At 41.6% G+C, this 14,256-nt stretch overlaps 1 protein-coding gene across 13 annotated transcripts in view; it reads left to right on the plus strand.

Moving 5' to 3' along the window:
• Positions 1–14,256, plus strand: part of ABI3BP (ABI family member 3 binding protein) — a 295,005-nt gene that overhangs the window by 128,482 nt on the left and 152,267 nt on the right. For 10 of the 13 annotated variants that reach the window (XM_059720568.1, XM_059720572.1, XM_059720574.1 and 7 more), the window contains exons 11-13: positions 9,999–10,073; positions 10,844–10,918; positions 13,098–13,178. In XM_059720568.1, the coding sequence (XP_059576551.1) occupies positions 9,999–10,073; positions 10,844–10,918; positions 13,098–13,178 (231 nt within the window). The remainder of the gene's footprint in view (positions 1–9,998; positions 10,074–10,843; positions 10,919–13,097; positions 13,179–14,256) is intronic. The other 3 variants (XM_059720569.1, XM_059720571.1, XM_059720570.1) reach the window with 3 other exon arrangements.

Genomic DNA, 14,256 nt, shown 5'->3' on the forward strand with positions numbered 1-14,256 from the left:
CCTGCCCTGAGGGAAAGAAGATGGCAAGCAGCACCAGGCAGGTGCCCATGATGATGAGCAGCAGAAGCATGAGGGGTGCATGCTGCTGGCTCAGGCAGTAGTAGAACTCATAGACCCAGTTATGGGCATGGGGTAGTGAGTGCTGCTCACACCCTGTCCAGCAGGTAGTGGTACCTCATCATCATTGCTGAGCCCTGCAGCTGGCCAGCTTCCACTACCCCCACTCAAGTCAGTGGCACTGCTGCAGGCAGAGGCAGCGAGGTAGAGGCACAGGATGCAGTCCAGCAAGGAGGCAGAGGTAGTATATGTGTGTAGGTGCGTGTGTGTGAATGTGATGCTCCCATGATCATGGCATCCTGAGCAGTTTCCCACATTACCCATCCATAAGGCTGGCCCTGCCTCTGCCTGAGAAGGGGGCATCTGTCAATTGCTAGTTAGCAGCTACTTTTTAGCCAGAAGCTGCCACAAAGGTCCTAGGGAGGGTTCCCGCCCTGGGAGAAACTCCCCCTCTTCCGCCTCTCCACGCCCTGCACCCAATCTTGTCAGTCAGCTTGCAGGACAGGAGATCATTCTCCCCACCAGGAACCCTCCCAGTTGTTGCTGCAGAACAGCTCCTGCTCCTTGCACTTCAGTCAGTGTCTCATGTAGACGGGGCCCACAGACATTCAAATTAGTGCAGGAGGGAGGATTTTCTCCTACAAATCAGTCTTTCTTGTGGAAGAATTGTCCTGAACAGCTGTTCACTCTTTTTTTGTTCTGGGAGAAAAGCTTTGACAGAAGTAAAATCTGCTGGGGGCATGTCAGAGCTGATAATTCCAGAGAAGTTACCTTGTACTTCATAGCAGTCTCATTCAGCAGCAACACTAACCCCTCTACTATAGCAAAGACAACTGAGGTTAGAAATTAGGAGACTGATATGAGATTAAGATGGAAAAATTGTAATTGTGGTACCACAATTATAGATGGCAAATGGTAGCAATATAATCTTCCCTCGATCAAATATTTTTAATGTGTTGCATGTCTCCAATCTGATCTGGTACTGGTGCTTCTCTTCTGAAGTCCTGCACTTCCTGCTGCTCTACCTCCTCTATTGAAAAACATACTACACAGTCCAGTACACTGAAATAGGAGGAGCCAAGGGAACTCAGTCCCTGGAAAAATCGTGAAGCAGGTCATCAAAGAATCCATTTCTAAGTACTTGGAGTAGAAGAATGTAATTAGGAACAATCCGCATGGATTCACCAGGAGCAAGTCATGCCTGAGCAACCTGATTGCCTTCTAGGATGAGATAACTGGCTACATGGATGTAGGGAAAGCAGTAGACATAATTTCCCTTGACTTCAGTAAAGCTTTTTATACCATCTCCCAAAACATTCTTGCAAGCAAGCTGAGGAAGTATGGGTTGGATGAATGAACTGTAAGGTGAATAGAAAGCAGGCTGGATTGTTGGGCTCAATGGGTAGTAATCAATGGCTCAATGTTTAGTTGCAAGCCGGTATCAAGTGGAGTATCCCAGGGGTCAGTCCTGGGCCTGGTTTTGTTCAATATCTTCATTAATGATATGGAAGATGGCATAGAGTGCACCCTCAGCAGCAGATGACACCAGGCTGGAGGGTGTAGTAGATACACTGGAGGGTTGGGCTAGGATTCAGAGTGATCTAGACAAACTGGGGGATTGGGCCAAAAGAAAATCTTATGAGGTTCAATAAGAACAAGTGCAAAGTCCTGTACTTAGGACAGAATAATCCCATGCACCAGTACAAGCTGGGGACTGACTGGCTAAGCAGCACTGCTGAAGAAAAGGACCTGGGGGTTACAGTAGACAATAAGATGGATATGAGCTAACAGTGTGCCTTTGTTGCCAAGAAGGCTAATGGCATACTGGGCTGCATTAGTAGGAGCATTGCCAGCAGATCAAGGGAAGTAATTATTCTGCACTGGTGAGGCCACATCTGGAGTACTGTGTCCAGTTTTGCCCTGCCCTTCCTCCACTCCCCCTTTAAAAAGGATGTGGAAAAGTTGGAAAGAGTCCAGCAGATGGCAACAAAAATGCTTTGGGGACTGGGGCATACGACTTTTGAGGAGAGGCTGAGGGAACTGGGTTTATTTAGTCTGCAGAAGAGAAGACTGAGAGGGGATTTGATAGCAGCCTTTAACTACCTGAAGTATGCTTCCAAAAAGGATGGAGCTAGACTGTTCTCAGTGGTGACAGATGACAGAACAAGGAGCAATGGTCTCAAGCTGCAGCAAGGGAGGTTAGGTTGGATATTAGGAAAAATGTTCTCGCTAGGAGGGTGGTGAAACACTGGAACAGGTTACCTAGAGAGGTGGTAGAATCTCCATCCTTGGAGGTGTTTAAGGCCCAGCTAGACAAAGCCTTGGCTGGAATGATCTAGTTGGGGATGGTTCTGCTTTGAGCAGAGGTTGAACTACATGACCTCCTTAGGTCACTTCCAACCCTACTTTTCTGTGATTCTGTGAGTCTAAGTAGTTAATCTCCTTATATGTTTTGTTTGGAAAACAGAAGTGGCACACAGATGAATGAACAGTTGTGCCTGATGATTGGAATAAAGGTAAAAGGCCTGCACTTTGATTTGCTTTTCATTTAGTGGCCAAGCCCTACGTGTTCCAGTGGGAGAAGTGATGTGCAGCCTGGTAAAATTATTTTACTAGTTTAGACATGAGCTATGAGGCTCTGATGTGTGAGAATATGGTGAAAGAAGAGGGTCATTGCAGTGTGATGGCCCTTGAAACATGGACTTTCACAAGGCTGGGCTTTTAGCAACTTTGGTTAGAGTGTGGTGCTAGTAACACCAAGATTGTAGAATCCTGACTGGACTAGATGATTTGTTGAGGTCCCTTCCAGCCTGACTTCTCTATGAAAATGTCTGCCAAAGGAAATAAGATAAAAGCCTGATCTTGCAAAAGCCTTATGGGAGGTTAAAGTGGAATAATTGTAGGCATGTCTCAGTATGAGAGCTGTAAATGGTGGCACTACAAAGTTCCACACTGAGGGGGCTTACAAACTTAAAAAAAAAAAGCACTTTTCTTTCAGTTCAGTGCACCCCCATGCCAAGTGCAGTGCATGCCCAGAAGAAGCATCATGTTATTTTGACCCAGCTCACCCAGTATCTATATAGATGGGGTGCTTCACCAGGGCTTTTTGGCACATCTAATAGCTGATTGAATCAGCTTTAGATAAAGTTAAGTTTTAATCTCACATATTTTGAATGTTTAAAAAAAACAACTTAAATTCGCATGTCAGTATTAGGTTTTAATAGGGATGATCCTGCCTTGAACAGCTGCTTGAACTAAATGACCTTGTGAAGATACTTCCAAACCTCTTTTAATATGATTTTAAGATGCAGAGCAAAGCCTTTGGCTGTTGTAGTTATAATCCCACAGAAGAGAAGACTAAATGAGATTATTTATTAATTATTTTAGTTAGAAGAAATAATATTTTATTTAGAGGAAATATTTTAGTTAGAGGAAATAATCTTCTTGTTACTGTTGTGCCTCATCTATATTATATCTCCTCACTGATATACTTCAGTGTGTGACCAAACCTTTTTGTCGTCTTCTAAAACAATCCTACTTGTCTTCTTCCTTTGGTCTCAAAGAAATGGAGAATTTGCATGAGTAGGATTGCAGAACTTGGCCCTTAAACCTCTCTGAACTTGCTTTTTTTCTTAAAGTTCAACAGGAATGAAGTAATTGATATCAAGTCAAACTAGTTCACTTTATTTTTAAAAGAGCTTTGGCTTTTTGCTGTTATGTAAACACAGGACACATCTATATGAGACACTGACGACACACTAGCCAAAAAATACTGTGCAGTAGCACATCACAGCAGGGACAGTGCTAATATGGTACTGCACAGTATCATTCGGGTACTGTGCAGTAGCATCACCTAAAAGACATTCACTAATACAAGTGCTAAATAAATGCTTAGTAACTGACTGCCCAGCAGTGTCTTGTGTTGATGCACCCACAGAGTGTCTAACCCTGTGTAAAATGTCTTACTCTTAAATGACTTGAGAATAGATCAGATCAATCCACTGACCTTGAAAATTCAATTTTCTGTGGGAGTCTTTAGCATATACTTCTCTGTAAAAGTTTGTAGAATATTATGAGTGATAAATTCCTTGGATTTGCTGCAACTCAAGTTAGCCCAGTTTGGAGATTCAGAACTGAGTGATTTTGCAGACTTCGGCACTCCTGAAGAGTATGTAGGGAATAGAAGAAATATAGGATATAGTAATGCAGCAAAAACGTGTAATGATTGCCAGCTGTCTTCTGGATAAAGCAATCATCATCATTTAGGCTCTGAAAATGTTTGCAGATTTCTTATTCTCCAATATCCAGGTAAGCCTCTTGCCAAATTCTAGTTTGAACTGTGACAGAGAAGTCTGCATACCGGTAGCTGTTTATGTTCATCCTAAAGTTTTAGAAGGAAAAGTAGGACATTTCTTTATCTGAATCTCTCATCAAATGGGGCACTGTAGTTATTCCAGCTATGGTTATGGAACTACTTGATTTTACCTAGATATGGGTGAATAGTAAAACTCTCTGAAGAATCTTAACTTTTTTAATACCCTTCAGTGGAATAGTTGAGCTTTCTTCAGTATATATTTTGAAAATTGTGTGCTAACAATTTTGCATAGAATTTATTGTGTACATTTTTTCTGTCTCTTTATGTGCTTCATGTTCCTCTGTTCAGCACAGATGGACCATTTGCTTTTGTCTCCTTTAAAAATTATGTGCTCTACAGCATCTTTCCATTACATGAAGAACCCTGCTCACAATATTGTCATGCTTCTGATTTTATTACATAGTGGGAGAGGAGGAAAAGAGTTCCAAAAATCTTACCACTTTGTGTACAATAAATTTTCCAGACTGAGTGTAAAAAAGCTATATATTATGTGCTAAAATCCTCAGGTTTCAGCTGTATCCATCTTTGCATCTTATACTTTTGATTCTTGGAAACATACAATGCTATTTTATTAAATGAATGTATCAATCATTAAACATGACTGCATAGTTCATTATTCAATCTCTCTTATGTACTCTCTCAAGCAACTTCAGCTGCATTCACTTACAATTCTTTGTCTTTTAAATCAAATCCCACACATCATTCATGCAAAGAGTTTTATGCATTACTTAAGCATTGTCTTTCATAAGCAGATAGGTACATTTTTGGTGTTTTCTGGATATAGGTCAATCCTTAGTTTTCTCTCTACATGCTGCAATTGTGCATACTTATATATTCTACAGAAGCACCAACCCAAAAAGGTCAACATATGTTCAGATAACCAGTTATGGTTATTTCCCATTTTATTAGTGGGATAAGGTGGTATTTCAAATTCAGTTGCAAGACTGCAGTCAGTAAATGCTGCCTTTTTAATGGTAACCACTCTTAAATCCATTTCCTCCAAAGACATAAATGTTCCTATTATTACCATTACATATTAGTTACTTACTAAGACATTCCAGATGTTCACTTTCAAATAAACCATGATATGCTACATCCATATACTGCTTTTTCTTTCTCTAGTAATCTTGCCTTTCAGTGATTCTCTCTTGCTTAAAGTACCAGCGGATATACTCTTTTGTGTTCATGGATCCGTTTCTTGGTGTTTCATATTGTTTCTATTCAATACTTTGGGTAGCTCTGTGTTCCAGGATTGTAGTTATCCAAAATCTTTAAGAGTGAGAAACGAATTATCACTGTGGCCACATCCCCACATACAGGGGTGTGCAGTTGTCACAGCAAAATTTGTGCCACTGCTATCTGCCACTGCACATATCCTTGCATATGGGATTGGTGTGGGGCAAATTGTTTCTGGTCGGAGTAGGGGAGGCTGGGGCCAGCAGTCTTACCTGTGGTCCTAGGGGCCTCCTGGGCAGCATCAGTGCCAATCCAGCCATTCTGAGCCTGGCCAGCAGCCAGACAATGGCTCTGGCCAGCCAGGCTCCATTTCTGATGGTGCACACTGCTGCCTCATGCATTGTACCGCTTTTTTCAATGACATTTTTTTACACCGGGATTTCCTGGTGTCAAAACAAAAAAGGCACAGCAAAAAGCACATCTCCCGGTGTCAAACAAAACCTGCCACACTGCAAATTAACAGTGCGTCAAACAAGTACCATGATCTGTGTGCAGTTTGTGGCATCTCAGACTGCTTTGAGGTGCCACAAACTGCAGGTGTGTACTCGTCTGTACATGTCCTATGTGGTATTTGTGTGTAGCCACAGATATTTGCTTGAATTGTTATGCTTTCAAGCTAGAATTTCACAAGAGGGTTATATGTTCTCTGAGAAACTTTCAAGAATGGAGAGTTTTCTATTTTCCTTTGTGATGGAGCACTATTGCATTTATTACGCTCTCTCAAACATTGTATAAGCATAACCTAATTGTTCTCATACAGTTCAGGAAAGCGATCCTTGCATGTCTAGCACTAGGCTTTTTATGCTTACAGGGTGCATCTACATGAGATGCATAACTGTGCAGTAACATAGTTTACTGTGAAGTAAGCATGTGTCTACATGTGCACATACTTACTACACAGTGGGTGCATCTAGACATGATGCTACATCACCGTAGCAACATGCTATGACCATGTAGTGTCTGCAGGCATCTGCACGTGACCAGCAGCTACTTTGCCGTAGCGATGCGTTTCCCAGTATAGCATGCTGCTACGGGAAAGTAGCTGCTAAAAATAACTGCACCACACATATAGCACAGAACAGGCTGTTACTATGCTGTGATTTAGTACTTCCAAAAGGAAGCACTAAATCACGGCACAGTAACAATGTCGCCATAGCGATACATGTAGATGCCCCCAGTAAACTTTGCTAATCGTGCATAAATTTGTTACCTGCAAATGCTAGTAGCAAATTTACTTTTGATTAGTAACAGCACAGTAGCATTTATTTAGATGACTGACTGGGAACTGTTGCTCCCAGTTAGCTGTCTACTAAGGGGCAGGAAATTTCTCCCTGCCACCAGGAGCTGCCTGCTGCTGGGGCACACTCTACCACCAGAGTCTGGGCGGGGACTATGTCTCCTGGGTGTGGAGTTCCAAGCCCCCTGCTCTGAGATCATGACTGGGAAGCAGGGGCTGGAAGATCAGAAAGCAGGGGTTGGGATACAGGGTCTCCCAGCACAGGCCCCACAGTCAGGGAGCTGGCACTGGCCCCACAGCCATGAAACCAGTGCTAAGAGCCCCATGGTGTGGAGCTGGCCCTGGGAGTCCCCCTTTGTTGGGGGCTATGGAGTCTCTTCCCCACCCAACACTGTGCCAATGGAGCTGAGTAGGAAACAGGCTCACCAGCCTCCCTCTGCAAGTTGGGTGGGAGCTAGGAACTGTCCTGATCAAGGTGCAGGACTTGGAAAGAACTGTATTGATGGGGTAGATCCCATCCCCCTACCTCGAACTGCCCCACCAGCAGATTGGGGCAGGGGGCTGGGACTTGCCCCTCCCCCTGCAGCCCTTTGCAAATCTCCTGCCTCTGATTGAGGAGCCAGGAGCTCCTTGCTGCTGGGGCAGGGGGGCATTGTCCCCCACCCTGGCAGAAGGCAGCCACCGGGGCAGGGTATAATGTCCCAGCCCCTGCCAGGAGACAGCTATCTCTTAGCCCGGTGCTCCCTGTCAGCCCCTGGGCGATCACCCAGAGGGAGCTTAGAGCTCCTCTGATAATAGCAGGGGCCCATTACAGGACCTCACAAAATGGGAGCAGTTTGATGCCATTAGGAACAAATCTGCTCCCACTTCCTTGCATGTGTAGATGCCTGCTCAGGAGTATTTACTCGTGAGTAGCTTGCTTGCAAGTAAACTAATCCTGGATCAAATGCATGTGTAGACATACCCACAGTTTGTGTTGAGTATTTGAGTTTGTACATATATATGAACTAAGATCAAAGGCTTTTGGAAGTTGTGTATTAAATGGTAGGTCTTGAGGGAGGCAGGAAGTGTGGGACACAATTAACTAAGGCTAGGCTTCATGTCATTCAATCCTGTCTGAGCACAGCTTTGAAAATATCGGTATTGTGCAGTATCATTAGGCTACTGCACAGTAGCGTCACCTAACCCTGTGTACAATGTCTTACCCTTAACTGACTTGAGTCTTTTTGGCTGAGACACTGTGGGCTCATCTACGTGTGTGCATTTGCTGCACAGAAACTGAAATTACTGTGCAGTACTGGTGCGTATCTACATGTGCATGCCCATACTACATAGTAAATATGGTGACTTATGCCAACTTGAGCATAAATTTGATACCTACATCATTAGTTACTGAACAGTAGCGTCTTACTGCGTAGTAACTGTGTGTGTGGAATGACTTGAGACTAAAGTTAGTTCTAACACACAACAACAATGAACCTTAATGCCTGCAGGTGTAAACCCCAACCTATTCCCACTTACTGTGCAATAGGTTACTGCACATTAAGCTGCACATAGGCTGATGTCTACATGTGTAGGCATTAAGGCATATTAACTTACTGTGCAGTAAATTTAAGCTGGTGTAAATGCACATGTAGATATTTACTATGACATATTTAAGGAGAACTAGTCCTAGCAGTGGCAATGGAATATTCAGAGAGTTCACTGCAGAACATCATCCCCATTTTTCCCTTTTCCTTAAAAGAAGAAAAGGTATCAGAATGTTCAGCCACTGGAGCTGTCTACAAGGTTCCATGACCTTGAGTACTATTCTGTTTGGTTATACCATAGTGTTTTCTGCCCAAGGGTTTGCATTGCACTGTTTGACTGGCTGCAGTGACTGTTCTGCTACTATTTTTTTAAGCCAGGCATCCTACCATTTTCTTATTTTCAGTTCTCTTCTTCTTTGGCATGAGAGTCAATGGAAAGACTGCTAGATGATCTCCTCCACGCCTCATTTCTGCCAAGCCTGTTACAGTATTTTCCACTTTGGAATGTTTTCTGAACACGGCAATCCATATTCCTCAATGCTTTCTTATGTTCCCTCACCCTTTAAATTGCTTTGCTAAATTAGTCAAACAACTAGCACATTCTTCTTTCATAATTCCCAATTGAACTTTGCATAAAGCCAGCAAGAATCTTTATATTGACTTCAGATGGGACCAGAGCGGGCCATGGTTCGAAGAATCTATGCGTTTGGTGTGGAACATGGGAGAATTGGCTTTGAACGATGGTCCAAGCTATTGCTCTCTTTTTTTTATAAGGGCTTGTGTGTGTTCTACTAATTCATCAGAGCAAATCTGCTATGTAATATAAATAAATCTCTGTCTTAATTTTTTTTTCTTGGTTTAATTACCCAGCAGAATGCCTTCAGTACTTCATTACTCAACTCTTTGTACGAAATATTAGCATCCAGTGTTTTTGATTTTTGTGAAGTGCTAGTTGAGATTGTAAGTGCTTGGTAGATTTGTATAATCTTTGAGAGTGGTGAATATTTTAATTTCATTTTATGAACTTGTAAAATGAGATTAAAAACAATTAAGCAACTTGCTTCTATTTGTGGGTGAGTTAGCAATAAGGTGGCCATAGCTTTATCTTGTTTTAACCACTGAAGACCTTTACTGTGGAATTCCTTCAGCCAAAGGGGACATACTAAAAGATCAGTGTGTCAAGAGATCTATTCAGAAGTAAAATACAACCATACTGATTGGTTTTAAAAACCTCCCGTTATTTGCTATGGTAAACAGGATATTTCAGCCTGTAGTTATCCTCTGTACTTTCTTGTACTTAGAATAGTGAATACATTCCAATAATGAGATGGTCTTCGTGCAGAACTCCTCTAAGGCATTTGGTAAGGTTTTCCGTTTGGTTGGGGTTTTCATCACTTTGGGGTTTTTTTTTCTTTTCTTTTTTTAAAGCAGTATTGTAATTGCATACCAGGAATATAAAGATTAAGAAATTCTTTTTTTTTTCCATATCTGTTCTTCCTGTATTCTATCCCTTGATATTAGACCGTCTTTTCTCACTCTGTTTTGTTAACCTTTCATCTTGCAGGTACCAGTGAACCACTCCAGGAAAGCATTATGCCTACTGTGCCTGGTGCCCTAGAAAAATCAGAGGCATCTTTGGGTAAACCCTAATTGTCCATATTTATTTTATTCTTAATCATCAAACTTTCTGCTTTCTATGTCCCTTTCTTACAAGAATGGCTCACATTGCTTCCCTCTGTTCCTCCCGCCCTCTGTGCAAGAACAGCAAAGAGCCTGGTTTCTTTTATTTTACTTCTGGAAAGCTCTGACATGCCTTTCCTTTTTTATAGAGATGGCTTGGCTAACTTGGCTGCCAGGTCCATGCACTGTATTAAAACAAAAACAGCTGACCCCTGAAAAGAAGAAGAACCCTGAGAGTGTTTGCATGCTTATTTTATGTTTGCATTTAACCATAAGACATGCTAACCTGTTAAGTACTTCTGAAGCATACTGTTGTGCATGTGTTATACTTCTCTCTCTCCCTCTCTGTTAGTGATTTGTCCCAAAGCACTCAGGAAGTTAATTTACTTATGTTAATCTCTCCCCTGGAGTTGAACCTCTCTTCCACTGATGGCAATTACAGCACTTCTACTGAGTTCAGTGGAAGTGGATCTGGATTCTAAAGAAACAGTATGTGTTGCAAGTTTGTTACACTGATCTCCACTTCAAAGTAGAAACCATCCTAACTTTTTTGCATTATAAGGTCTATGGAGCTTGATGGTGGAAAACAGCATGCTACCTTCATGAAGTGACACAACACAGCTTTCAGACCAACCTTATTAGATCTGTCTTGATGCTTGCTTCGCATGTGTATTGAGTAAAATGTATTGCATGTATAGCATAAGCAAAAATAACTCATATTTATTGTAGCTCACAGTGACAGTGTACTGGATTCTGCAAAACCTAGTATGACCCCTAAGCCTGAATTGCCATTGAATAAACTGGGTAAATATTGCATTTATGGTACCTCCATTGAAGAGTGAGGGCTTCCACAGACTACTGCATGCAATGCTTAGCTAAATCTCTCTTCCAGTGCAATGCTGGGAACGAGCTTCCTGATATTGATTTAACAGGCCTATAAAATTTAATTTCAGAATTCAATAACTTACTCATACTATATTTTAAATCCTTTAAAAAAATAAACCCTGACTTAAAAGATTAAAATTACCTTAAATATTTCATGATCTTATAAAAACAAAGTAAAATTTCCAATTGTAGGCTGCAAATTGCTGCCATTGAGGGAATTTGTTGTTCTGAGTGACATTACATCATTGCTGCACAAATATATTCATTCCAAGTGAAAACAAAACCAATCTAAAAGTATCCTCTAAATATCTACACAGGTAGCATACAAGGTAACACTGTTCATTGCAGGAATTCATATTGCTCTTAACACATGAAGGACTATGCCAGTTAACTGATGTGCACTTGACAGACTTTATGCAGGCCCCTTTGTCCAGGCTCAGCATGGATCCACCATGTAAAAAGATTGATTTAAATTGACAGCTGTAAGTGGTACTGACAAAAAGGTGAATTTATCAGTTTCAGATTCTTTTATATACAAGTTGCTGCTGCAGTGGCAGAACCCTTCCTTGCCTGTTGCATGTGATCTCTCTCCAGTGGATGTATTAAAATGGAGAGGGTCGTGAAACTGTTAAGAACCTTTTACCTCATTAGAAAAATGCTAGGCGATATGATTATGATGATTATGCACTTTCATGGTTTGAAAATTGTGGGGTAAAGGGCTGCTTCATCTCATAAAGAAAGGCAAAATAAGAGCCAATGGGTCGAAGTCAAGGTCAGACAAATTCAAATGAGAAACACAGCACACATTTTAAACAGTGAGGATAATTAAGTCCAGGAACAAGCCATTTCTTGCTCTTGAAGGCTTCAGATCAAGACTGGATGTCGTTCTGGAAGATATGAGTTAGTTAAAAACAAATTATTGGGCTCACTACAACCATAAGTGGGTGTAATGTAATGGCCTGTGATATATAGGAGGCAAGAACAGGTTAGGCATCCTTTCTGGTCCTAAAATCTATGATTTTGTGAGCTGGCACTATAAGCAAAACACCAAGTACCTGGAGACTCATGATTTGAGCAATGCTGCTGATTTTCATCCATATTCTTTTTATCCTGGAACATTCATCTGCAGCTCTTAAAACAGGACCCATGGAGTGAGTCCCTACTCTCTGTAGGTTTTCTGGATGACATCTACAGCTGTATACAACAGCTGGTAATGGCCTTGACTCCATCATTCTTACCCAGTTATGCAAGTCAAGCAGGAGTACTGGGTGTGTGGTCTTAATCTGCTCAGATAAAATATGGGTACCAATTTGGCTTGTTATAGTAAATAAATATTTTGCAAGCTATCTGTGACGTGAAGTAAAGAACAGACTGGCTAAAATGCTTTGCTGCAATGTTATTGTTGGACAAAGGGAAGAGCTGAGGTCAAGGGCAGCCAACCTGTGGCACCACAGGAAGCCTCTGCATGTGGCATACAGCAGACTGGGGAAGGGAATAGCAGCGCAGTGACAGATAGGGCAGGAAGCAGAAAGCAGAGCATTAGATCAGGCAGGGAATCTGGGGCAGGAAGCAGAAAACAGAGCAGCAGATCAGGCAGGGGAAAGAGACTGGAATGGCATTTGTGGGGAGGGCTAATTAGTAGCATGTCTGCCAAGAAGGTTGACTGCTACTGGTATAGATGATCCTTAGTCCTTTCTATCATGAATTTTTGGTGGTAGAAGGACTTCACTCCAGCAGGCAAAGTGTTACATGTATCACTTGTAATGCAATCTTGTTTATAGCATGTAAGGTATTGAATTTGGCAAGCTTTTGAAAAAACACCTCATGAGCCACTGATCTCAGCTTTACTCTTTGGGGTTTCTATTTTCCTATTGCTTGTATATAACTGCAATAGAAGGAATCTAAAATATTATATCCATGCTGGGCTTCCTGGAGTAACCAGTTTAATGACAATGGAGCTGTGCCACTACAGGAGTCATTCAAAAATCCTCCAGTGTAGATTGATGGCTACCATTAAAAAAACAAACAATGAACAGTGACTGTGACTTAAACCAATGCTTACAAGGAATAAAAAATAAATCTGGGTCCTTTTTTCCAGCTCACAGTGAGAGAGCCAGTAGACTTGAAGAAACTAAATCGACTTCTAAACCTGAACTGGCACACACTCCAACCACTCTGGGTAACTAATTTGGCTGTGGCTCAGTTTCTACAGCTAGTACTCACTTTTTTTTCCTCTCCAAAATTCTGCTACCTTTTAGAACTACTTCTTAGAAGAAAGCTGTGCTGAAGGAAATCTTAATTAAAATATACTCTGTCCCTTTATGCATATGGATAGTAATTTACATATCACAGATACTAGATATGGTTGTTGAATGTTGTAACACATACCTATAGTTGCGTAGGTTCATGCACTGTATTAAAACATAAGGAAATATCTAGTAGACCTGTGCAAAACAGCAAGTATTCGATTCAGATTTGGATTCAGCAGATTCAGAGGGACAGTAATTGGATTTAGTGATTCGAGTCACTGTCCCAGTTCGATTTGGCCGAATCAGATTCGGAGATTCGGTACTGATTTGGAGATTTGGCCATAAACTATAATGGGGAATCACTAAAATACATATAAAGTTGTCATTTTTTTTGCAGATTCACATGAAAACAACAGGGATTGTAGCCCCTTCTCAGGGCATGAAGCCTGCTAAGTTTCAAGGAGATAGGTGCAGGGGTTTCTGTGAAAGTGCACCTCAAACCGTCAAAAGCAAGACTTGCATCACTTGTGTGTGTTAAGGGGTGTCAGTTGCACAGGTAGACAAGGTTCTTTGGTTCAATCTGATTTCTTTTATTAGACCAACCGAGTAGTTGGAGAAATATATCTTAGCAAACTTTCAGGGTTAAAAACCCTCCAGTTGGTATGTGCTCTTCCTAGTATGCATGCAAGAAAGCCAGTCAGTGAAAATGTAAATTGAGGCATGAGTGGTTAAGAGACAAACTGGCAGGGCATAGGGGGATGTAGCAAGTAAAAGTGGAGAGTTACCTGGGAAGCTAGGTGTCAGGCAGGTTATAGTGTGCCATAAATCCAGTGTCTATATTGAATCCATGAGTTTTTGTACCTAGGAGGTTGATGAAGTGCAGTTCATAGGCTGGTCTGTGAAAAGTGTTTTGTAAATTCAAACAAGCACCAAACCTTGCCCAAAACACAGCAAATGGATCCAGACCATGCCATGACAAGAAATGCAAAACCTGCCAACATATCTCCA

Source organism: Alligator mississippiensis, chromosome 1 (genome assembly GCF_030867095.1).
Source record: "Alligator mississippiensis isolate rAllMis1 chromosome 1, rAllMis1, whole genome shotgun sequence".
NCBI classification, from domain to species: Eukaryota; Metazoa; Chordata; order Crocodylia; family Alligatoridae; genus Alligator; species Alligator mississippiensis.